Below are 25245 nucleotides of genomic sequence, written 5' to 3'. Positions count from 1 at the left end.
GAACTCAAAGTCAATTTTGCGCACATTTAAGCAGCAATATTGGACGCAGCAACAGGATGCTTCTCTGATGATACATTGCTGATGCACATTGTATGTCCTCGCTCCACGCTTGATGCAGTTTTCTCAGCTTTAAGCGGTGACTTAGCCATCCTTCTTTTCGCCTCCGAGGGCCACTCTCCATCCTCTGTGTGCAGCCGAGCATGAATCTGTAGCTGGGGAGCGCTCTGGATGTGTGACAGGCTGCCTAGGAGAGGGGTAATTCCGAAGGGCAGTAGAAGTAATAGGGTAATCTATTATACAGTCCAACTCTTTCTTCCTCCTCCCTTGCTCCCCTCCTCCCTCCTCACTCTCCCTCTCTCCCAGTCTTTGGGTTTCTCGCTGCCTCTGCCCTTGCATCAGCATTTCGTGAGGACAAATGAGAAGTAGAGTTTAACTATGCACATTCCCGATGCCCTCCTGCAGAGCCCAGCACTTTCGCAATTAAACTGGAGTCCATCTGCCCCTATGATTCAAAGCTCACCCCCCGCTGAGAGGGGGCACCACACACACACACACACACACACACACACACACACACACACACACACACACACACAGAGTCCAGCAGTGCATGACTAGAACCACTGTGGTGTGTCATCATATGTGCAACCAGCTGCCATATATTTTTGATACATGTCGTGCTGCACATATTAACCAGCCATAAAACACACAGTGTGAGGGTTTTAAACAGTGATCAATATTTTATAGTTTCCCTTTTTGCATTAAAAAAGAGAAATGGTTGAAAATAGAGATTTATTTTTCGCAATATTTTTGATGACATGCCTGTTTTTGTGCTCAGTTTGTGCACAAACAAAAGCACATCTAAAACCCTTTCCCTTTAGCTACTTTTCCACTTTTTTATTTCCCCATTTTCCTTTTTTCATTATCACACTTCGTCAATCAATTCTCCATTAGTGTTTAAAATTGTCCGCATCATCTGTTCCTGTTGTCTTTAGAAAGGTCAACTCATGGCGACAGACCAATTAAAACCTCTCCCTCCTCCACCTCCTGCTCTATCCTCAACCCCTTTCACCCCCATCACTGACATTTTTCTCTCCCCATTTTAGTCCCACCTCCCAGAGAGACAAGGAGACAGAGAGAGAGAGAGAGAGAGAGAGAGAGAGAGCACAGCCACCATCTCCTCCTCCTCCTCCTCTTCCTCCCTCTCTCAGCTTCCCTCTCTTCCAGCACACACTCACACTCCTTCTCTCCGATGCCGACTGGATGCAGACCGGGGGATTTCCAGCAGCTTCCTGAGTCTGTCCTCCCTCTCCTCCTTCCCCTCCTCCTCCTCCTCCTCCTCCTCCTCCTTCAGCATCCGGAGCGTCTCCTCTTCTGCCTCCTCTTTTCTCCTGCTCCTCACCACCAGGATGTGGCACTCGGTGGCTCTGCTCCTCTCTGGATTCTCTGCGTTGATCCACGGTGAGCCTGAACGCCTCTCTCTCTGTCTTTCATTCTGTTTTCGGGGATCAGAATTGCAGCAGCTGCACTTTAGTCTCAAAGTGTGATTTGATAGGGATTCAGGAGCTGGGAGTCGATTTTGTTGATGGTTAATCTGTGAAAATATGCTGGAATAAGATTTTAAAATAGAGGAGAAAAGACTGGGAGAAGAAAAGTGAGAATCTGGCTCACCTGTTTGCTCTCTTGTTTACATCCCTGAGTTTTTATTTTTCTGGATATACATGCTGAGTTGACCCAGGGGTTTGGATGCCTGTACATGAGATGTTTAAACAGGCAGACTGATTATGTGCAGCGAGGCAGATGACAGAAACAGTGTGTAGAAGAATCTGGGCAATCATAACATTTCATCGCTTTTCCTCCCTCATTCCTCGCAAGCCTCTCTCTGTCCAAATCTGTGTGAATGACAGGGGATCTTGCCCCCCGCAGAAAACAGGTCACAGATCAATTGAATTGCACGTATAGATCGTCTCTTCCATCTTGCCTCCCTGTTGTGTTGTGGACACGTCACTGCAGCCGAGCTGACTGGGCTCCAAGCAGCAGAAGTGAGTATAAAGGCTGACAGTTGATGACAGAGCCGAGAGGAGAGTGGGTGAACTTTCCCTACAGGCAGAAGTGCCAGAAGTGAAATGCTTTTCTGTTTGTTTGTGTTTTTCGAGAGTGAGATTTTTCTGCCAGAAAGTCCAGCGAAGAAAAGACAAGAGGACATAAAGGCAAAAGTTTCAGACTATGCTGCTGCATACACTGTAGTGAAGGAAACATCCAGGGCTTTTTCATCACTCTGCCTGAAAAGAAACCATCTTCTAATACATGCATGGACATTTCTGCCACTGCTCCACTGGGGCTCAAACCTGTTATGTTCTTAAACTCTTTAAATACGCTTCAAAGTGAGAAACAAAACAAATCTTCCACACTGTTCGGCAATCTCTCACATAAAGTATGTCCTGCATCTGCTTTTCCAGAACTTTATTGAGGTTATATAACACCAGACTGAGTGAAATTTTCGAATACGAGACCCCATTTTTTAATTGCTTCACTATTGCACCAACTGGAGAAACATCACTTCATAATGATCCCCTGTGCTCCAGCATGGTATACATGATAGGTTTAGAAACAGCAGAATCTCAAATAGAATACTGAATAAAATATAGGAGTTTGAAATATGCTTGGCTGTATTATGATGGACCCACTGATGGGAAACAAAGAGGACGATACACTAACACAACATCCTTTACGTTTTAAATTGGTCTGCACATTTGTGGGTCACATTAGAGTCTGCTTACACTCTCTCCATGCCCATTCAGTTAGACCATCAATATCTCTTCTATGAGCATTTCAAACTAACCTTATTATTCATTCATTAGTGCCAATTATCCCCTGATTAGGTTTTCCACTATTTCTAATTAGATTACATTTTGTTTGCTGACTGTTGTGCACGCTCTTCTTGAACCTTTCTCCTGCTTTCTTTCTGTATTTTTTCATATTAAAGGAAGACTTCAACCTACAAAATGATGATTAGTATATCAGTTACATACCCTGTATTAGGCTGAGTTCATGAAGAAGACTTTGTTTTTCTCACATGGCTCCACGATGAACAAAGAACCCAAAGACATAGTAAAAGAGGTCCGCATTTAACAACGGCAAAACCATCTCAAACCATCCGTTTACGAACTCTCACACAACTCGTGCAGTATGATCCAAGTCTCCCGTACACTCAGCGCTTCCAAGATACATGTGTTTTTGCTAAACCTTTACCATTTAAGTTTTGAGGTGGCTGTGCCTCATGAGGTTAAGCAAATCATTCACCAATTAAAAGATCAGCGGTTCGAACTCAGGCTCCGTCAGTCCACATGTCGTAGTGTCCTCGGGCAAGATACTGAACCCCAAATTGCTCCCGATGGTGGTGTGTGAGTTTGCATGAATGGCTATTTGAGTAGCAGTTGCCACTTTGTATGGTAGCCTCGGCCACCAGTGTGTAAATATGTGTGAATGGGTGAATCTGACATGTAGTGTAAAAGTAAGTCCAGGTCCATTTACTATTTAAAACACTTTCACATAAACAGTCTCACACATGGACAAGTGGTGCGCCACGGCAACTCAGTGGAATGCACGAGCGGAGTTCAAACGAATGCGTTTGCCCAGGTTTACTTCTCTCATGCTGAGGTGTGTTGAATTGTACGGTTTTGGAGAAAATGCATGTGTTTGGGAAGTACTGAGCATATGACTGGATAAATGAGACTTGGATTATACTGCACAAGTTGTTTAAGAGTAAACATTTGCTTCAATTCGTCAAAAATGGTCTCCGTTGTTTGAATTCTTCATTCAGCATGGAGGCATGCGAAAGCAACAAAGTTTCTGCCCGAACTCAACACAACACAGGATGAGTAATTAATACACAAGTTCATCATTTTGTGGGAGAAGTATTCCTTTAATGTTAAATATTTGAATGTAACTGAGGAGCGGGACCGTCTCTTCCATATTTCATTTGTGAAACTATAAAAGTCAAGTTAAGTGTGACGAATGGTGATAAAAGAAAATCATTTTATCATTTCTGCTAATTTCATCATTAAATCCTGCTCCTCTCGCTTTTCTCCATCGCTCCTCTTTTTAGTCTTGTTCCTCGGGTATTTATAGATAAGGAAGTTCAGTTCCTGAGGGCTGAATCTTCTGATTTGATCAGCAACATTTTTTTTCTATTTTCAGCATCAGTTCCTGTCTGACTGTACTCCCACCCAAACATCTCATTTGATTCCATAGTGAGGTTTTTGTCGAAGGTTTTCCTTAAAAGTTGATGTTATTTTTATCGACTTCACAGGGGACACACACTTGATCTGTCTTTAAGGGCTTTATAGATGACCTTAACTTCAACATACAGAGGTTTTTCATGGTGTGGAGTGTGTCTTGTTTTCACAGATTTTAATATGTTTCTGCCTCTCCAGTGTCGCTGCAGGGTCCTCACCAGAGGAACCTGCTGAAGAACCTCCTGAAGGACTACAACCGGATGGAGCGGCCGGTGGGCAACGACTCCCACCCTCTCACCGTTGTCTTCTCCCTCAGCATGATACAGATCATGGACGTGGTAGGTGTCTACAGGCGCAGTTGTTTTAAACCTGATGTTCATCATCACCAGTTGGCTGTCAGATTTTAAAATATAAAATCATGTTTTTAGTCCAGGTGATGAAGCTTTTTTTGTTGGAGAACAATAAGCATTTGCAGTCTCTAGTTTTGTTTTGTTAATCAATATGAAAAGCAGCCTGAAAAAGAGGATTAAAATCATCATGTTAGTGCCAAGATAGGCATTACATATATATATATATATTTATGCCTGCAGCGGTGAGATTATTATAATTAACAATGATAATAGCAGTGATAACGAGAGGCTTTTGTAATACTTGTGGCTTTGGAGGAGAAATTGTGCCTTTTCTGTAATCTTTACTATGGATGCAAAGTCATATTCTACTCTTTGTGATTTACAGAGAAATAAGAATATTTTAAATGTTTTGCAGGATGAGAAGAACCAGGTGCTCACTTCTAACATGTGGCTACGGATGGTAAGGACCCCTGAGAGACATGATAATGAATTTGCTGCTGTTATGGGTTAAAATGATTTATCTAAACTAGTTTACACAACCTTCAACACGTGAATTAAAGTCCTGACTCCCAATCTGTTAATCTAATGATATCTTTAAAATGTATTTAGAGGAAAGTGAAGCTGCTCTCCAGAAACAGCTCATCTTTTTAAACAGTAAAGAAATATTTTGTAAAAGAGTAACAGTTTGCTGAAATGATATTTGGAGATAAAGTAGCTTGCCTGTGCAGACTGTATCTGTGTGTGTGTTTAAGAGTTGGTTCGACCACTATCTCCAGTGGAACCAGAGTGAACATCCTGGAGTGAAAAACCTCCGCTTCACCACCGACCAGGTCTGGACACCAGACATTCTGCTCTACAACAGGTAAAACACGCATAAACACCTCAACATGCACACACACACACACACACACACACACCCCTCATCCATAAATATTTGATTCCAACAAGTAGTGTCACTGCCTCCCCTGTCCTTCCTCAGTGCAGATGACGACTTTGACTCTACCTTTAAGACCAATGTCCTGGTGAACTCCAGCGGCTATGCCGAGTATCTGCCTCCAGGTGAGTCTCGCCTTTTCCTTTATTCATTCATTCATTGTCTCACTATTGTCTATCCCTTTCTCCCTTTCCTATCACTTCCTCATCTCCCTATGGTGCAGCGGCAGAATCTCATTATGCAATCTCTGCATGCCTCTCCCGTTTGTACATTTAATATTAATATTTTATTGGTATAAAACAGCATCCCTGGTTACTGGCTGGTTACAGATACCCAGCGCTGTGAGTAACACCTATAAATAGGAGATGCTTGCTTCCTCAGTTTGCTGTTTTAGCCCGAACGCAAGACCCAAGCAAGTGTGAAAGTAGCGGCTCCCCTGGGTTTCCACGGGTCTTTACCTTGTATTTTCTCAGTGGTTTCTTTATACACCAGATTACAGCCGGCTGAGATTGAATCCTTAGTGTAAGAGGGGGCTGAGTTGAAATGGCCCTCTGAAGTAAAAGTCGAGGGCTGTGAGCTCAGAAAGCCACTCTATCAATTCTATTCAGCAGCCATGTTTATTAATAGGCTGCTGCTGAATGTAAATACAGCTCCTTAATGCTGCGATTTGGATCAGAGCCAATTAGGGAAAGAATAAAAAGATTGAGCTCTGCTCTGGGAGAATGAGGAGGAGAGGTTTTTACGACAAAACAGGATGAGAAAGAGAGCAGGGAGAGATGGAGTAAATGTAAAAATGAAGATGAGAAAAAGCAGCAAACCAGCTTTTTCTGACTCCCTCACACGAGCCTGGCTGCAATTTCTGAGGTCTTTTTGGGCTGTTACTGCCAGTAAATAAAAGGCAACAGGTCTGTGGGTGGCAGGCGTGGAGCAGGAGCTTGACACACGGTAAATAATTCAAAGGCGGAGGATCTCAGGTGTCTGCTGCACACCATCATTTGCAGGAAAACCTCTCGTAGCTGTAAAGGTGTTATGTTTGGGTTTAACGGTGTAATGGGAGATAAGGCCTAACAGGTTTTAGCTCATATCTTCATTGGGTGACATTTGCAAACGGGGAATCTTGTCTCTGGGCCTTGTAATGCCTACCTGGGAAGCAATTTTCAGAAATGATGGAGTTTTATTTTGGAAGCCGTGCTGCATTAGAGAGAGAGAGTGAGAGAGAAAGATTATTCCAAGCTGCAGAAAAATCCAGGTGTCGTGTTTGTGAGCGTTGCTTCAAGGTTACTGGATATCTGTGAGAGGCAGGGTACAGAAATATACTGTGCAGATCAGTGGGCGGCAAATGCAGACAGAACCACTTTAACCTGATCAGTGTAATTTCAGGTTAAGTGCCTCAGAAGTTCACAACGGGAGTCATTATAAAGACATCGTCAGGGCAAGAACCTGGTGTCAGAGCCTGGATGTAGGAGAACAAGTAGGAAAATTTATAGCTGCTACTTAATTTGATGTCATTTTCGTGATCAGCCTCTGCTTTGAAAGCAGCCTTCAACCTGCTAACCTCCTTTCTTTGCTTTCATTCCACTCTGAGGGCTGATTTGCATGCCGGCAGCCTCATAATGAACGTCTTTCAGGTCTGTGAGGCTTCACTGGCATGTTGGTTCTGCGTGCATCTCCACGTCTCAACGAGGCTTGATTCGTTTATTTCAGTAATTACTTTAGGAGCTGGAGTTTGCCAGCGACCCACTGTGAGGATCATTGTGATTCTTCGTTTGGGGGTTGGACACCAGCCTGCGAGTGTGTGTCTTTATGATTATGTGCTCACGCTGGCCTAGGCATATGCATGTGAGTGCATTTATTCAGCATAATAAAAGTGGTAATCAGATTAAGGCACGGTGCACAATCTCATTTTTCAGTGTCACTGTTGTTCCCTTCTATTGCCGAGGCTTCGCTAACAGCTGTGTGTGCAGGCAGAGCGCAGAAACAGCATTTGTTTGCAGGAGAGAATATCTGAAACCTGCGGGTGACAACGCTGCTGCCAAGTTTTTTTTTCTTTTTACACACATTTCTTTGATGGGAGGTTGTTTCCAATCTAGACTTTGATTTCACTTCTCCAGCCCCCAAACTCAATTTCAAAATAGTAAACTCTCTGTAGACTTGCACAATGTTAATAAAAATCCTATTGCAGTGCGCACTCTTGGACGTGTTGCAGCACATTTCACAGCGTTTCTATATAAAAATGTCAGGTGTTTGAGTTCAGAACTCAGTCCTTGGCGCTGGGTGGATATGAAATGAATGAATGATTCCTTCTGACAAGCAACTTGATATTCAGGACAGGTTCTCCGCACAATACAAGTGGCCCTCTGGGTAATCTATCCCTTGTCACCTCTGTCCAGAAAACTTCAGGGGTCAATGTTGTCATTTAATCAATGGATAGTGAAGCTTTAACCCTCTGCCGCCGGGTCTTTGTCTTCTTTTGTCTCTTTCAGGAATCTTTATGAGCACATGCAACGTGGATGTTCGCTGGTTCCCTTTTGACATCCAGAAGTGTGAGCTGAAGTTTGGCTCTTGGACGTACGATGGCTGGCTGCTGGACCTTCAGATGAATGATGCCGACATCTCAGGGTACATGCCCAATGGAGAGTGGGACTTAATAGGTGAGTGACCCCTTGCATGGTATGCTCATCACAAACATCCAGCTGCAGGGCAGCAGAGTTGATTTCTCTCTGTCCCTGCTCCTCAGGGGTTCCCGGCACCAAAAACGAGGTCTTCTATGATTGTTGTAAGGAGCCTTATCCGGATGTGACGTTTGTCGTGACAATACGGCGACGGACGCTATACTACGCCCTGAACCTGCTCATCCCCTGTGTGCTGCTGTCTTCAATGACCCTGCTCATCTTTGTGCTGCCAGCTGACTCTGGGGAGAAGATCTCACTGGGTGAGTGGATCAAAAAGAGCAGTGATGGAGGAAATAGATGGACAAGGCTGTTGTAGCGGAGCAAAAGGACACCAGAAGTAGGAATAGAGGGTTTGTTCATTTTAGGTATCAATTTTTAACTGGATTGTGCACACAGCGAGGTGCAGATGCAAGGATATCAAAATCAAAAGACACAATGTTTTGGTCTGTCTTCTTCATCCTGGTGGTGTCTGAGGTTGTTTCGGCTTTCCTTATGTAAAGTCCACTGGTCATTCATATTTACTCTTTAAGGTACCCTGTGGACTTTTCGACCACGAGCAGCCATAAGCGGATTCTGTGTCAGTGGTCCCCTGGGCACAGACACGCAAAAGGCCCCATGATCTTAACTGCATAGGATAAAGAAACACAGACTTCAGCGTTTTTTAGCCGCTTTTGTTGTTGTTTTGCATCTCTCTGTGGTTGTTACGTATCTCTCTGTGGTTGTTACGTATCTCTCTGTGGTTGTTTTGTAGCTCTCTGTGGTTGTCGCGTATCTCTCTGTGGTTGTTACATATCTCTCGGTGGTTGTTACCTATCTCTGTGGTTGTTTTGTATCTCTCTGGTTGTTACGTATCTCTCTGGGGTTGTTACGTATCTCTCTGTGGTTTTGTGTCTCTGTAGTCATTTTGTGTGTCTTTGTGGTCGTTTTCCTCTTTTTATAGTTATAGTCGGGGGGGGGCCCTGACACTTTGGGCCCCTGGGCTTGTGCCTGATAGGCCTGCTCGGTAATCCAGCTAGTAGCATAATGATTTCATGAGTGGGCATCCGTTTTGTTTGCTCTTATGCTCGTGCACAAGGATGCAGACACACGAACAACATATGAGCGATGCAATACACATTTTAGACACATTCAGAAAAAAAGACTTATAGCCAGTGAACATGAAAGTAAAAAATGCAGGTCTTAAACTTTTCAAAAAACACCTTTGCAAATGGTTTGTGAGGAAGAAAACGCACTCACACCATGGGCGGATTATGAGACAAAGGTTGGTTGGTTTTTGTCTCTTTGTTATCATTTTGTGTCTGTGGTTGTTTTGCCTGTTTCTGTAGTTATTTTGTGTCTCGTTGCAGTTCCTTTGAATCTCTTTGTGGACTGTTTGTGGTTATTTTGAGTCTCCTCCTAGTCGATAATTTCAGTGATCATTGAGTAATGTTTTTGTTGCTGTTTTGCGTATCTTCGTAGTTGTTTTGTGTGTTTTTGTGGTAGTTTTGAGCCTCTCACTGGTGGGTACATGTTAATTTGAATGACATTTTGAAGGTGGGGCCCCTGACACTTTGGGCCCCTGGGCCTGTGCCCGGTAGGTCCGTTCAGTAATACATCCATGACGCACACAACACAAATTTCTGTAACCACTGAGAGCAAATATGGGATTTTGTGAAACGTACTTTAACAAAGGATGAAGATAATATGGCTCCTGTGCTTCATGTCTATGGTGACTTGCTGTATAAGTCACATGACTGACTAATGGACTGAATAAAAGGAAACAACCTCAGACATCACCCCTGGATGTTTGGTGAGATGAATAAAACTAATAGTTGTGCGATGTGTTTTCATTTACATCAGCTGTAAAATCTATATACCACCTACCCATGACGTGTGCATGACCAAAACAAATCTCCAGCTTGGCTGCTCTAATGCTCCAAGGTGTGAACGTACAAGTAGCATGACTTCCTAAAACTGAGCACTGACAACAAGCAAACCTTCCTAGAATAAAGGTGGAAAAAATGAAGCAGTGGCAGTTGAAGAGTATGGGGCGGGATGAAAGAGGCAAAGGGAGCGAGGGTGTGGAGCTGAGAGAGGAGAGGGATTACAGGATGAAATAGAAAGATGAGAAATGCGAGGAGGAGGAGGAACAGAGACAGATGGGTGTGGGAAGGTAGAGAAAAGGGAAATGCAGACAGGAGGAGAATTCGAAAAGGATGAGACAGGACAGCACAAAAGAGAGAGGGAGGACTGATGAGGAAGGAAAGGTGGGAGACTTCCAAATCGCACCATAATAGGCTGGAGGAGAGAGACAGAGAGGGGAAGCAGTGGCGCCATCCAACAGCAGCTGCAAATACATTTTAATATCTGTTTCAACCTGTTTGGAGCACAAGATGGATGACGTTCACCTCATCAGACTCCAGACAACGCAGACTCTAGATAATGTGACCTTTCTGGGGAGGGCTGAAAGGAAAAGTCGATTAATCAAATACCTGATTGACAGAAATATAAATGGCAACCTCTGACGACCGATTATTTGTTTCAGTCTATTTAAAGTAAAATAACAAAGTCTCTAGTTTTATCTTCTCAAATGTGATGATTTGATGCTCTTTTTTGTTTTAAGTGATTGCAAATAAAATACCTTTGGGTTTTAGACTGTGGTCAGACAAAAAAAAAAGCTATTGGGCTCTGTAAGATTAAAATTTCACTATTATCTGAGGCCTTATAGATTTAAAAAAAAAAAATCAGTTATTTAAAGGAGCAGTGTGTTGGATTCAGCAGCATCTAGCTGTGAGGATTGCAGATTGTAATTAGCTGAAACTCTTCCTGTGTGCCAAGCGTAAACTCCTGGTTAGAGGTTTTTTTCCTGTAACCTAATTATGCAGAAGTCTCCTCCTTTCCAGAACAGATTGACCAGGTGATTAAAACCAATGAAAACACTGAATAAAGCAGCTTCACATTACAAATGTGTTTTTCCGATGCTGTTTGGCTTGACGCAGACAGGCCGCTAGCCCAGCACCTATTCATGTGTGTCCACCTTTTTTTCTCTGATTACTTAAGATCCAGATGTTCAAGAGGTTTTTACCAGGAGCTGAATTATCCGCAGAGGTCTCCTTCTTTACAAAACAAACAGACCAGGTGATTTAAATAAGTAAAAACCCTAAAAAAAAGCAGTTAAACATTAAATATCAGTGTTTTTCCAACACTGTTTGCCACTTTGCCGAGGGGTTGCTAACTGCGGTGGCCAAGGCAAAAACGCAAATTGCAGATGCCCCTATCTAGAGCCAGTGTCTGGCGTATCCGTTCTGGGTTACTGTAGAAAGAGCCCGATCTCGTCAAAGTCATCGAAAGTCAATTGCCGCTTAGTTTAACGGTGCCCGGCAGCGTCAGGGGGAAACGTGGCGGGGCAAGGACGAAAATTTAGGCAGCAAAAGTCCAAGTGGGGCAGGCAGGAGGGGTGGTGGTTGGGTCCAACAAACCTTGTTCCTTTTTCTTAAACCTAATCACTTTATTTTGTTGCCTAAACCCAACCATAAGGGTTTGATGTTGAAGGAAAATAAATGTCAATTCGCAGCGTTGTATTGACATAGTGCGTTTATTTTGAAAGAGATGATATGTAAACTGCAAATTTCCTGTGAAAACGGAAGTGTATTTTAAAAGAAACTGTACTTCTTTTAATTTTAATCCAGTGTCTTTGTATTAGTCCAATCATTCACCACATACAACATAATAAACAGATAAATGCTTCTGTCTTCTGTAAATATCATTTGACCCATGTATGACAAATGGGATCTGAGGGGGAAGCCGCGACAGCACTGTCAGAGCATATCCTTAACCCCAATACAGGATGCATTACGCAGCATTTCTTTACAGAAAATAATGCCAAGCCTTACACACACGGCCAATTAACCTATTGATGTAATTAAGGCTAGTGAATTGATTAGGCGGAGAGAGCTTACACACTGCCTTCCAGGAAAACACTCTGTCACTCTGCTTGATGGAGGACACACAGTGACCAAGTGGCTTTACCTTTAGGGTGAGAGGAGTGTGCTTTTAAAAAGAATAAGTGTCATTTCTGAGAAAGAATAGCAGCGTAAAAGAAGCATTTTTAATTTTCCTAATATCCTTAAAGGGCATTCATATTTTATCTCTCGGGCCTTACATTTAATTGAATGCTTCTGTATGGCCACTGTTATGCCAACAAAGCACTCCTTAAATTCTGTCTGTTGGATGAAGTGAGACAGATAGTGTGGAGGAGGATAAATGAAGATGGAGATGAGTTTCAGTGCAGAGTGTGTGAGGTGCACGCATGCGGAGTTTGGACATCTTAAAAAAATGACTATGTGCTGCATGGAAGTGCTTTTTGCTGTAGGGGTACAGAATGCCAAAAAGTAATTCACTGTATGAGCATTAGCTGGTCATTTAAATAAATCGAACGCGAACTCATCCCGGTTGTGACCATTAATCAAAACACCAAACACACACTAATGTAGTGTCTCACAAGGCAGTGCCACTACTCAGAGGAGGAGACAAAACCACAATATTGATTGCTCAACAAAATGTAGTTTTCACATCTGTCTCTCTCTCTCTGCAGGAATCACCGTCCTGCTGTCTCTTACTGTGTTCATGTTGCTGGTCGCAGAGATCATGCCAGCCACATCAGACTCTGTCCCTCTTATAGGTAAGGAGAGACTGTGTTTTTGTTTTCATGAGCAGGTCACATGGTGAGCAAGTTGTTTACCTGTTTAATGAGATCCAATTAAAACCCACTGCTACAACAACATTTAATGACAGTCAATTTAAGATCAAGATGGCTTACTAGAGATTAGAGATGAAATGGTTTGATTTCATATCATGATTTTAGTGACCAAAATTAAGTGTTCATTTCACCAGGTTTTAATTTATTTTGGAGCATAAGCAGCCTGTCTTTGAAATGCTTGCTTGAGTGTCTACGTCACTGTAGATGAGGATAAAGGATCATAGCATCACTGGGTTTGCCTGCTGCATGCCAGTTCATTAACGCTGAAAAAGCTAGAGTGCTGCCCCTGCCTTCCACCATGTTTTCATTGACACAAAAGCAGTTTCTGAACCCATCGGCTATCGGACTAACGACGATAAGCCTTTAGGGATGATCCGGTGTAGCCAACAGATGCATGGGCCAAAACATCCTTTTTCTGTGCATCGGACATTTCAGCTAATCTCTACAAAAACAGATATCTGTGTATGAATATAGCTAAATTTTAAAAAGCTAATATAAAGCTAACTTGTCATCAGAGGATAGCCAATGGGTGCCAATGGGTTCCGAGATTACATTTCAGCCCAGGCATTTGCCTGCCACTCAGACATTATTGGTTAATACCACTCAGACTATAAACAGAAACCAAAATGCCTGAGACACTAAAATCTTGTCCGACTGCCTGCAAATTCTGCATATGCAGATATCTGTTAATAGAGATGACAAAACAAACCCATGTCGTCTAGGAGCACGTCGCTTACTTTGGTTGATGCTAGACAATATTTACATGAGTTTTTCAAAGAGCAGCAATCAAACAAGGTTTTAAAAATTAAAATGTGAAAAGGGAATATTAACCATCTGGAATTTTATCGTGAAACTGGTAACTGTTTCATCCATAATCTGGATACTGTTTAAATATTTAAGTAAGTTTCCATCTGATGGTGACAATCTTGGTCTTGAGTGTTACATATTTCACTTGTCATTAGTGTACAGTAGGAACTTGCCTCTAGTTGATCTCTGATGACCCAAAGTACAGATTATGCTGATTGACATTAGTTTTGCAGATATTAATAAAGCAAAATACTGGATAGCTTGAGACCTGATGATGGTTCTTTATGAAAAGATCCAAAGTTATTTCAATGTATCCTGAGGGGGGCATTAAAGCTACAGCAGGTAACTTTTTTCTAATCAAAAATAACCAAAAGGTAAATTTCTAAATAAATGTCACTATATCCTGACAGCAGTACATGAACAACCAATCACAGCCGAGGAATCTCTAACGCAGCTGTCAGTCATGTCAATCACTGCTCATTAGCTGTTGTCAAACTGTCAAACTAGGCAGCGCTGATCAAATATGAATCAAGATTCTGTTACCGCATTGCCTATTTCTCACCTCAAATGTTTTCAGAAACATATTATAGTGTACTGTTTAGCTGTACAAAGAGAGCGTTCTCTCTGGCCCGTCAGGGGTGCTTTGTTTAGGCTTGACGGTTTCCAACATGGCAGCCATGTCACAAACTTCCTCAATCTGCAGCTAATCGGTTCACTAAAATATGTTTCTGAGAACATTTGAGGTGATATATAGGCAATGCAGTAACAGAATCTTGATTCATTTTAACCACCACTGCTTGGTTTGACAGTTTGTCCGCATCTCATGAGCAGTGACAGAGGTCTTTACAGTCTGTCCAGGATATCACACCCTCTATGACTCTCATTTTTAGATGGATAAAAACTACACATAATGAAGAATAAAATACACAGTTACAACATGCTAATACACAGTGATAGATTGCTCTACCACAAAAAGACAGAACAACAAAATTAATTTTAGCCATCTGCTCGCCTTAAACTTTAATTGGCTAAATTGATTGCGGGCACACTGCTGGAAATTATATTTAGTGAGCTACAGTAAGATTGCAGCCAGAGACAGATGCAAGGCCATCTTTGCCTAAAGACACAAATCCTGGTCATTAAAAACTTCAGGAAAAAAAATGTAGAGTCATAATCACCAGAGTGCTGCTTTCAGCATAATTCTTCTTAATTAAAATAACTACCCCAATGCAGTCTTAATCTGTTTGTTGATTTTACAAACACTATGTTGCTAAGCGGGCATGTAGTGTCAGTAGCAGGTTCCAGGTTGGCACGAGGATATTTAACAAAGGATGCGTTCAGTTTGAATAAAACAGGAACATGAACATGAAAGTGTGTTTTTATGATGGCCTTGTAGCTTTTGTCTTGGTCTGTGTGCCAAATCAGAACTTGCTGTGGCTGTCAATAGGCCAGTAGGAAATGACAGAGTGTGTAAAATGACTTCAAAATGAAATATGACACTGCTCCATACTCTACTCCGCCCAGGTCAGTACTTTGCCAGTATAATGATTATCGTTGGGATGTCAGTCATCGCCACAGTGGTGGTTCTGCAGTACCATCACCACGATCCAAATGGAGGAAACATGCCGAAATGGGTGAGACTGAGCTCTTCATCATAACCTCGAGTGCATTATCGGTTACGTGCATGCTGCCCAGCTTGTTAAGTACTGTTAATGGTTGGTCACCCTATCTCAGATATGATCCATTCCTATTATTAATCTCTGCCTTACATCATCATTAGTCTCATGCGCTGCCATTTTCAGTAGCATTTCATCCATCTGTCAGTTATACCTGTGCTCCTCTGCCAGTTTCCTTTCTCTTTTCATTCCCCGACTTCCTCGGCTGTGACTCATCCGGCAGTGTCAGTCTGCCTGAGCGTGTTCATCAAATGCCTCGCCACAGACTTCAACAGGAGTGCGTTTCAAAGTCCTCTGGATATGTAGGCGGATTCGATTTGACTCATTCCCTCTCCTTATTTTTCTTTGCTTCTGTTCAATGCTAAAAAATGCATGAAGCCTCTTTACAAAAAATGTATTCTAATGTGAACATAACAAAAATGTGAAATGTGGAGAAGAAAGTTCTGGAATAGAAACATGACACGCCAACACACAATGATATGCAGCTGGTTAAGAGGTCTACATTTATCAATAAATGAACAAATCGTTTGGTTGCATGAGAGTGCACATGCCGCATATATCGACACGGTGAAGGACGTTCTGTTGATGAATGGCTCGTTCAGACAGTCCGACGGCCAATTAACAAGCTAATTGATGTGGTTCAGATGAGTGCATCCAACCAGCACAGTTCATAATTGCAGCCGGGACAAAAACAACATCAACAGCAGCAGCAACAGGGACTGTTACCTGGCCAGTAAACACACTCTGTGCACACTAATTGAGCAGTCATCTGGACATTAGCTTCTCATTAGATGCCAAACACCCATCTGGATGCTGTTGGGCCAATATGCCCTTTCAGGGGACGTGTAGTCTTGTTCCAAAGGAGAAAAGAGGAAGCAAGCGTAGAATAGAACAAGCTTTAAATTTGTACCAACTTGACAGCAGCTAATCTTCTTTTTATCTTAATGCTGCAGTTTACTGAGACGTTATTGCAAGATCATTACAACGGAATCTGACAGTCAATCTTCATAATTCCACAGTTTAAATTTAATGCTGTCTTTGGAAGTATCCTCTCTGCTGGAAATACAGTTTAAGCTAAAAATCTTCTTTGCCTCAGGCACTTTAACTGGGCGTCCCTGGCGAGGATCTCATACTCTACTTATACAAGTGCAGCTGCATTTTGAAACAGGATGCAAGGTTGGAAACGGCACCGACATCAATCTGCGACAAATGAAGCTATTCGCCTGGTTTAACTGGTGTTATATGAAGGTCAAGATGTGTAGGCGGCTTTTGATGCCTGGCAGGTCTCAATGCTAAACAGCAGTTTTATTATTTTCTTTTGCTTCCTTGAATGTGTTTTTGTTCTTTTCGCCCTGCTACTTCCTGTCATCCACTTTCATAATTACATATTTCAGCTTCCAGAGGTGTGGACTCGAGTCACATGACTTAAACTCAAGTCAGACTCAAATTTAATGACTTTAGACTCAACTTGACAAATTCAAAAGACTTGCACCTCGACTTGGACTTAAAGGGATAGTGCACCCAAAAATGAAAATCCAGCCATTATCTACTCACCCATATGCCGAGGGAGGCCCTGGTGAAGTTTTAGAGTCCTCACATCCCTTGCGGAGATCGGCGGGCGGTGCGGATAGCACACCTAATGGCAGACGGTGCCCCAGACTAACGTCCAAGAACACAAAATTGAATCCACATAGTATCTCCATACTGCTCATCCATAGTGATCCAAGTGTGCTGTAGCCGCGACATAAAAAGTTGTTTCGAAAAACATCATATGAACTCTGTTTTTAGCCTCACTGTAGCCTGTAGCTCTGATTGTTTCTCTGTGCTCCGCGTTCACGTGTGCGCGCCTGCGCGAGACCAGCGAAAGCATGAGCTTTGCTCACTCGTGTTTAAATCACGTGAGACATGTACCGCAGGGAGAGACAACAGTAACCACAGAGCTAAAAGATAATTTGCACTACGGTCTTTTAGCAAAGGACAGCCCAACATGTCTGAAGACTTTGAAACTGAGGAGGAACAGCATTTCTTTGTTGAGCCCTATTTCTTTGAGCCTGAGTATACGGATGGAACTCAGGCTACTGGACGAAGCAGCCGCCGCAGCTCATGAGCCTCAGCCAGCCGCAGAATACCGGAGTCGAGCACTGGAGACCTGGTGGTGTAGTTGTTTCAAATGCAAAGCAATGCCAACGGGTGAGGAAAGTCTTTGCTGCTCAGACTGGGAATTGGCGATGCCTGTACTTGAGAATCTGGACATCAGTACTGACGAGACTGCTGCTCTTCAGAGATCACCGATCACCCTGAGCGCGCACACGTGAGCGCGGAGCACAGAGAAGCAGTCAGAGCTACAGGCTACAGTGAGGCTAAAAACAGAGTTCATATGATGTTTTTCGAAACAACTTTTTATGTCGGGGCTGCAGCACACTTGGATCACTACGGATGAGCAGTATGGAGATACTTTGTGGATTCAATTTTGTGTTCTTGGACGTTAGTCTGGGGCGCCGTCTGCCATTAGGTGTGCTATCCGCGCCGCCCGCCGATCTCCGCAAGGGATGTGAGGACTCTAAAACTTCACCAGGGCCTCCCTCGGCATATGGGTGAGTAGATAATGGCTGAATTTTCATTTTTGGGTGCACTATCCCTTTAAAAGGTTCAGTGTGTAGGATTAAGAGGGAAAAATCATTGTGTTTTCGTTACCTTTGAATGACTAGTGACTTTACTTGGACTTAAGCCTTTTGACCTGGAAATAAGTGATACCCTCCCTCAAGCCTATAGTTTACCAATTATGTTATTTAAAAAGTGTGTCTCAAATCAAACGTTACTTACTGATTGGAAAAAAATGATACTAATGATAATTTTGTTTGCATCCAAAAACTACTTGGTGGTCTACAAAAAAATCAAATTGCAGTACCCGAAACGTGCACGTCAAAAACTAAAGATGGGGAAAACATTATGATTTGATGTAAATTATGATTGTTTAGGACTTGAAATTCAAAGTATATGACTTGCGATTTGACTTGGGACTTAAGTGCAAAGACTTGAGATTTACTTATGACTTGCAAAACAATAACATAGTCCCACCTCTGTCATTTTCTCTCCACAGGTGCAGCTCGTCTTGCTGCAGTGGGTAGCATGGTTCTTGCGTATGAAGCGACCAGGAGAGAATGACGACCCAGAGCGGCCCCCATGTGCCCCCCACTTACGACGGTGCTCCTCTGGATCCCAGAGCGGGAGCATCCCAAACCCTCCGGACCCCACCCTCCACCCGCTGCACCCGCAGAACCTGGCCCCTCTCCAAACAGGGCCTCTCCATGCGGGGCATCCTCACCTCCACGCCCAGTCCAGCGCTAACAACAACGGGAACCTTCTTTACATGGGCTACCAGAGCATGGAGGACCCTTCAATGCTCTCAGAGCCTCTCCAGAGGAATAACATCTCCGCAGGGCCTCCACGGGTAGCAGGAAGCCCGCCTCCACACCTCCCTTCTCAGTTCTGCAGCTCCCCACCACCTCCTACCCCTAATATGGATACTGTAGGCTGCCCCAGCACTGTTTCCAGTGGTGGGGGCTTTGGAGGTGGCCCCGGAGGTCTTGGAGGGTGCTCGACTGTGGGGATAGGAGACCCCCAGCTACAGGCCATCTTGGAGGAGGTGCGTTACATGGCAGACCGTTTCCGGGAGCAGGATGAGGCAGAGAGCATGGCCGACCAGTGGAAATTTGCAGGCGCTGTAATCGATCGTCTGTGTCTGGTGGCATTCAGTGTTTTCAACATCATATGCACCATCTCCATCCTCATGTCTGCTCCCAACTTTGTGGAAGCTATTTCGAAGGACTTTGTTTGAAAGCAAGGGGGAAAAAAGAGGAGGGGAAGCGTGAAGGAAAGGATGAGGGGAATTAAATATAGGATGAAGGATGGAGCGGGCCCGGATCCAAGGAAACCCAATTTCCAGCGGACTGTAGGCTCTGTGATTTGTGATTGTGAGGAACTTGGAAATAGAAAAAAACAACAAATGGTTTTCTTTGCAATACATTCTGTTTTGTAACTGAAATATAGGAAGAAAACAGATGAGGAAGGGGGCACAGAGTGAAGTTAAAATGAGATAAGGGTGAGCAGGGTGCTTTATCAGATTCTTGACAAGGTGAAATGGATTGTTGTGGTTAATTCAAAGACTTTCTCCCCAAAATTAGGGGGAAGAATGAGTCAGAGAGAGAAAAAGAAAGAGATTATCAGTCCAATGCAACCTCAAGTAAGAAAGCTCTTAAAGCGAGGGAGAGATTGAGAGAGTAAGAGGGGGAAAGAGACAGGCAGACAGATAGAGTCAGATAAATAAGACAGACATTTGGCTGTTTTATTTTCCTGAGGAGGAAAGACAGTCCTTCACTCCCACATGTTGAGAACAGACTGCATCATTTAAAGTGATGTGAGGAGCAGAGGGCGGGGAGAGGAGAAAAAGACTTTTACAAGGACAGACAACAAAGACCAGTCGTGAAGGACCGAGACATCATCCCTCGTGACACTGGCAGAGTTAGGTGGAGTAAGCAGCTTGATGCTCGGATACACAATAGTGGACTGGAGATCAGGAAGCAGAGAGGAACAGAACAGGATGTCATCTATTATTCAATCACAACCGTCTAATGACCGTCAAATTGAAAGACCTTGGATAATCTTTAAGACTAATAAGCTTTTAAAAGATGAAGTCCCCTCTCTGCTCGCAAACCACTTTAAATTTCCAGGGCCTTATCTCTCTGAGACGATTGCCAATCTGCAACAATCAGCAGAGATCAAAAGCTCCTCAGCAGCGGGCACAGTGCAGTGCTTATCACAACCGGGAAACTGAATTAACCGGTCATCAACAACGCAATGGCCAGTGGCTGCACCACAGTGGAAACTTGAGCCAATAATAACTCATGAAGCACTTACCTAACTGTGTCTGGCAGGTCCTAATAGACCAACAGATCTCATTGGATTTCATATTAAAGGTTTAATAACTGAAATGAGAGGTCAGGTCTTTAAAAGAACATGCGAGGTACCAAAATGGGATAAGATCAGTCAAAATCCCCAAATTTAAATGGAGAGGCAACATCCCATCACATTTTTGTCAGATCCCTTCAGGGGGTTTAAAGCTTCATCAGTGATTTCTCATGGATCTAATATGAAAGATGAGTTTTTAATGGAGCTGTATCTTCATGAAATTGAGTTCAGTTGATAAAGTGTTGATTTAAAGGGTCTTAATTCAAAGTACAGCTTTCAGCCACAGGGCATCTGCAGAAATTGGTCCCTAATAAACAACACATGTCTTTAGTTACTTTGGGTTTGAGGGAATTTGACTTTCTTGTGTCTGCGAGCAGTTTGAATGTACGCTGAATGCAAGGGTAGGCTAGTTTAATTCATGCATCTCTATGGGTTCAAATGTTAAAATTTTCCAAGGATGTCTGTCTGACCTGACAAGGACAGAATGTATTACACAATTCATAATAAACCAACACATTCTTATCCCAGGTCATCAAATACCGACGCTTTGTTACATCCCCTGTGTGTAATAGCGACGCTGAGATACACCTCATGACGTCTGTATATGTTTTTGTTTCAAATAAGTACCTAAGGTGTCCAAAATACACCACGTGAGTGACATTAATACGTCATGGATGGACCGAATTTACTTAATGTTGCGTTAAAACAGCCCTGACTTTTGGTTTCACACTCTCCTGGATGAAAATCTGTGTTTGTTTGACTCGTCCACATCCCCTCCCTCCAGCCCTACACAGACTCTCTCGCTCTTTATACTACTGCAGTTGCTCTGAGCGTCAAATACTACAATATATTGCAAATATTGGAATTAGTTAAAGCCCAGTGCATTTCATGGAGATGCCAAAGGGTGCCTCGGTGTTTGACAACCTGGGAAAGAGAACTGGCTGGATTAACACAGAAATTACATTATGCCAAACCTCCAGTCTGTTTTTTGTTTACCTACTCCGGCTGTGTCCAACATCATTTCTGTTTTACTATAGAGTTTCTTAACCCTAACCTACAGTGGAGTGTCTGTGGCATGTAACATCTCTGCAAACATCCCACTATTCCACTGGGAATAGTGAAGCGTTAGTAAGGGTGTTATTTTGGTCACAGCCCAAGGGAATAAGAGAAGGATAAATCGTTCAAAATACCTAGAAGCAACTGAAATCAACCTGGAAGTACCTTCAGCACTGCCTCTCTGTATAATTCAGCAAAAGTAATTGCTGAGTCTTCCCAATGCATCGCTGATTTCAAGATAATGTCACATTCTCTTTAATATTAGTTTTCATGTGGATATAGCCAGTGGAAATGTATAATTTCAGGAAATAAATCTAACTATTGGATCTTTCTGTATTTGTGAAAACAGTAGTATAAATAGTAGTTTACTGCATCATGCACATATACTGTAGGTGCCCAGCCCACACACATAACATAACTGGTGAAAACAAACAAAGCACTAAACCCTGGATAAAGTGTATTTCCCTGTATTTGAGTGGCAGATACCTATGAAATGAGCAAAGCAAGCTAAGCTCACTACTCGACCATACATTCAAACTGTAAGCAGACACATTATCCCTCCTCAAAACCAAACCACCCTAAAATGATAAGGCTGGAGTGACTGTATAATTTTGTATTGTTAACAAATCCCAGAAAGAAAAACTCCTTAAAACAGGTCACAAGCATGTATTTTCATTTGATTTTAAACAAAATTTAACTAAAGTTTTTTAGCAAAAAATGGTCAAACAGGAGTAAGTAGTGCATTTTGTGGGGACTATTTTCAGCTGCGGATTAACACACATTTGGTGCTCTAGGGAGTATTTACAACAGCAGGACTGTGTATGTAGGACTGACTCTACATAAACAACCATTTTTAAAAATTGTAATTAAGGAATATTCAGGTGTTGTTGGATTTGCCACAGAGTGCTGCAGAAATGAGTCCAAAAACGTGGAAATGTGTTTGCACTGCGTGTTCCCTTGTCTTGAAGTCAACGGGTTTTTTGAAAAGGTTTTAACAACAAGGATTTTAACACAAGCGAGACATTGACATTTTGTTCTGTGGCATAAAATACATCAGTAAATCAATGTATCTTCATACAATAGTTTGTGTGATGAATTAGAGCCCAACGAATGAGGTTACATATTTAATGTTAAATTACTCAAGTTAGGTTTAAGCCAGTAAATTTACTGTGGTTATGTTTAGGAAAAGAAACATGGTGATGACATACCTTTAAATGACTCAAAGTTCACAAGCTAAAGTCCTGGGAAATTTTTGTTTTGTGACCCATCGACAACCTCAACCTGCCTCCTCACAGGACCGTTTCCTTCTTTACTTCCATCAGTGCATTGGTCATGTGATTGCAGCCCTCCTAAATGTGGGTTATACGCAAATTACTGGCTAATGAATATGAGGGACATGTAAGAATTTTGGTGCATTCATTTTTGTAGAAAAACATAGGAACAGTGCATGAGAACAGCCTGAGTTATAGTCTAATGTTAGCTTTTTATTTTTTACTATGATTCGTTAACGCTTCAAAAATCATCAAAGTGTTTATTTGTGAAGATTATGTTGCTGAACACTTTTCAGTATGATAAACATTTGCTTACCAAAGAGCTTACTCTCTGCAATAATCTAAAATCCAGTGGAAAAAATCCCATTGGCTTTTTGTCAAGGGAACCAGGGCGACACTAAGGACGCATTCACACTGGCGCTATTTGGTCCGCTTTAAACGCACCCTGGTCCGCATCCACGGATAGTTTGGTTTGTTTGGAGTGGTGTGAACGCTCATTCGAACTCTGGTGCAGACCAAACGAGCGAACCCTGGTCCGCTTGAAAACTGGGGGTCTCTGTTCACTTGCAAGTGAACCCTGGTGCGGGTTGCTTACAGTGGGAAATGCAAATGGACTATTCAGCGAACCAAAGAGAGGAAGTGAACCAAAGAAAGGAAGTGATGTAGAATGCAGTGCATTTTGGGTAGAAAAAAACAAAGCCAACAGCATGAACTGGGAGAGGCAGAGGCAAAAAAAGAAAAAGTTGGAAAATGTCTCGTGGGCAGACGTGGAACAGTGAGGAAGTGCAGGTGCTCAATGATATATAGTCATAGGACTATGGCTGGCTGTCGGCTCAAGGGGATGGATTTCTGTTTTTGGTCCTGGCCAATCGATGAGCCGGGTTTTCTTCTTCCTCATGCTTATTTTCTTCCTGGTCAGTGGTCATTTTGGGCAATACCGCCCCCAAACGAGCAGCTGTTGTAACTGCGTGATGTTGTCCAGGCGGTTTGGTCCACTTTAAAAAGTGCAGTGTGAAAGTGAACCGAACCAAATGAAGGTGTGAAATTTTTCATCATTCCCTGCCCAATCAAACTGAATCCCCCGGACTATCCTGGTGTGAATGCACCCTACCTCCAGGTTGGCCTACAAAAAAAAGTCATCCCTGCAGCACTACCAAGTGGCAACCTCCAGGGCTGGAAAATAAAGCCAACGCCAAAGTGCCAAAACTACAGTTCCTTGAATGGCCACTTGTAAAAAGTAAATCTCCACAGATATCCTTTTAAAAATGCCTAAATTTACATTAGAAATGAAGACATTTATAGCCTAGTACAACAAAACGTTTTGCTCTCTATATGTCCCATTCATGACAACTGCAGGCGAGGTAAAATGTTCATATAACTAGCCTGTTTAAATTTTAAGACCTAAAATTTGTATAATTAAGGGTGTGACGGCTTTGAGTGTCAGGCTGCCTGCAAGGTATCGCCACAGTCTATTAGTCAAATCAACTGCTCGCTCCTCTACACCCCCATTCTTTCGCCCAAATATGGTCACTTCTGGCTCCAAAAATCCATGATGGCCAACAACGGCCAAAATGCTGAATTGGAGGCTTCAAAATGGGAGTTCAAAAACCAACTGGTGATGTCACTGTTATTTATATACAGTCTAGGGTGTTTTCATGGGATTTGATGACAATACGAAATATACTGTATATATTATATCAACAGCTTTATCCTTTAAGAAATCCATTGAAGTTTACTCAACGCAAAGATCCAATAAGACAAAAAAGATTTACTACATTCCTGACCTACACTGTCTCTAGTGGCTATACACATGCATTATTTCAGTATGAATTGCTACATAGACTGTAGAGACAGTTGTACAAATACTTTATCTCTACACCTCTCTTCATCTTCTGTCTCCTCTCTCTTCCTCTCTAAAGTCAAATCTCCTAGCAGGCAGAAAGTAAACTTCCTGCCAGGGGGGTTTGTTGAAGGATGTTTTCCTTCCAGCACATACTGACACCTCAACACTCACATCTGTACAGAGCATTTCTCATCCTGAAAATAAAGGAGTCTCTCTTTTTTCTACCACCTTTGGTCTGCTCCCTATCTCTCTGTGTTGACAGTGGCTGGCCCGACACCCAAAAAGAAGAGAAAGATGACAGAGAAAGGAGATACGGTGGGNGGAGAGGAGGGGAGGGTTAATGGAGGAAAGAGGGGGGGCATACTGGGTAATTCATCGGATTTATGAGGGACAGAGGCAGAGGGAGATGGGTGCTCAGACAAGCATAACTCAGTCACAGACATCAAATGAAAGGCCACTGCAGTATATCACACCACAAGGGAAAATATATACTACAGAAATAAACAGAAATTAGAGACATATTTTCATGCAACTACATGTCAATCAAGCGTGGGGAATGTGTGTGTGTGTCCCTCACTGTGTCATTCAGTCAGTGTGCCAGACTGAGTAAAGACTCAGGGGTGTATTTACAGTAGTGTGTTGGTCCTTATTCAGCCCAGCCAAGGCCCCCTGTCTGACGGCTTGACTCTTTC

At 42.7% G+C, this 25245-nt stretch overlaps 1 protein-coding gene across 1 annotated transcript; it reads left to right on the top strand.

The window, feature by feature from the left end:
- The first annotated feature begins 1239 nt into the window (after positions 1-1239).
- chrna11 (cholinergic receptor, nicotinic, alpha 11) lies at positions 1240-24731 on the top strand. Its single transcript, XM_050035366.1, has 10 exons — positions 1240-1461; positions 4437-4576; positions 5004-5048; positions 5341-5450; positions 5568-5647; positions 8006-8173; positions 8260-8454; positions 12768-12854; positions 15264-15373; positions 18516-24731. Exons 1-10 carry the CDS (start codon positions 1410-1412, stop codon positions 19251-19253), a joined length of 1725 nt encoding a protein of 574 aa, XP_049891323.1. The 5' UTR covers positions 1240-1409; the 3' UTR covers positions 19254-24731.
- The last annotated feature ends 514 nt before the right edge of the window (positions 24732-25245 follow it).

This window comes from Epinephelus moara, chromosome 22, assembly GCF_006386435.1.
Source record: "Epinephelus moara isolate mb chromosome 22, YSFRI_EMoa_1.0, whole genome shotgun sequence".
NCBI lineage: Eukaryota > Metazoa > Chordata > Actinopteri > Perciformes > Serranidae > Epinephelus > Epinephelus moara.
This window is presented reverse-complemented; position numbering and strand designations above follow the sequence as displayed.

What these genes read in the sequence shown, in the direction of transcription:
- chrna11 (XM_050035366.1), top strand. Translation starts at nt 1,410, where the DNA reads ATGTGGCACTCGGTGGCTCTGCTCCTCTCTGGATTCTCTGCGTTGATC. An exon ending in CTAACATGTGGCTACGGATG is followed by an intron (nt 5,049 to 5,340) that starts GTAAGGACCCCT and finishes TGTGTGTTTAAG; the next exon opens with AGTTGGTTCGACCACTATCT. An exon ending in TGCCGAGTATCTGCCTCCAG is followed by an intron (nt 5,648 to 8,005) that starts GTGAGTCTCGCC and finishes TGTCTCTTTCAG; the next exon opens with GAATCTTTATGAGCACATGC.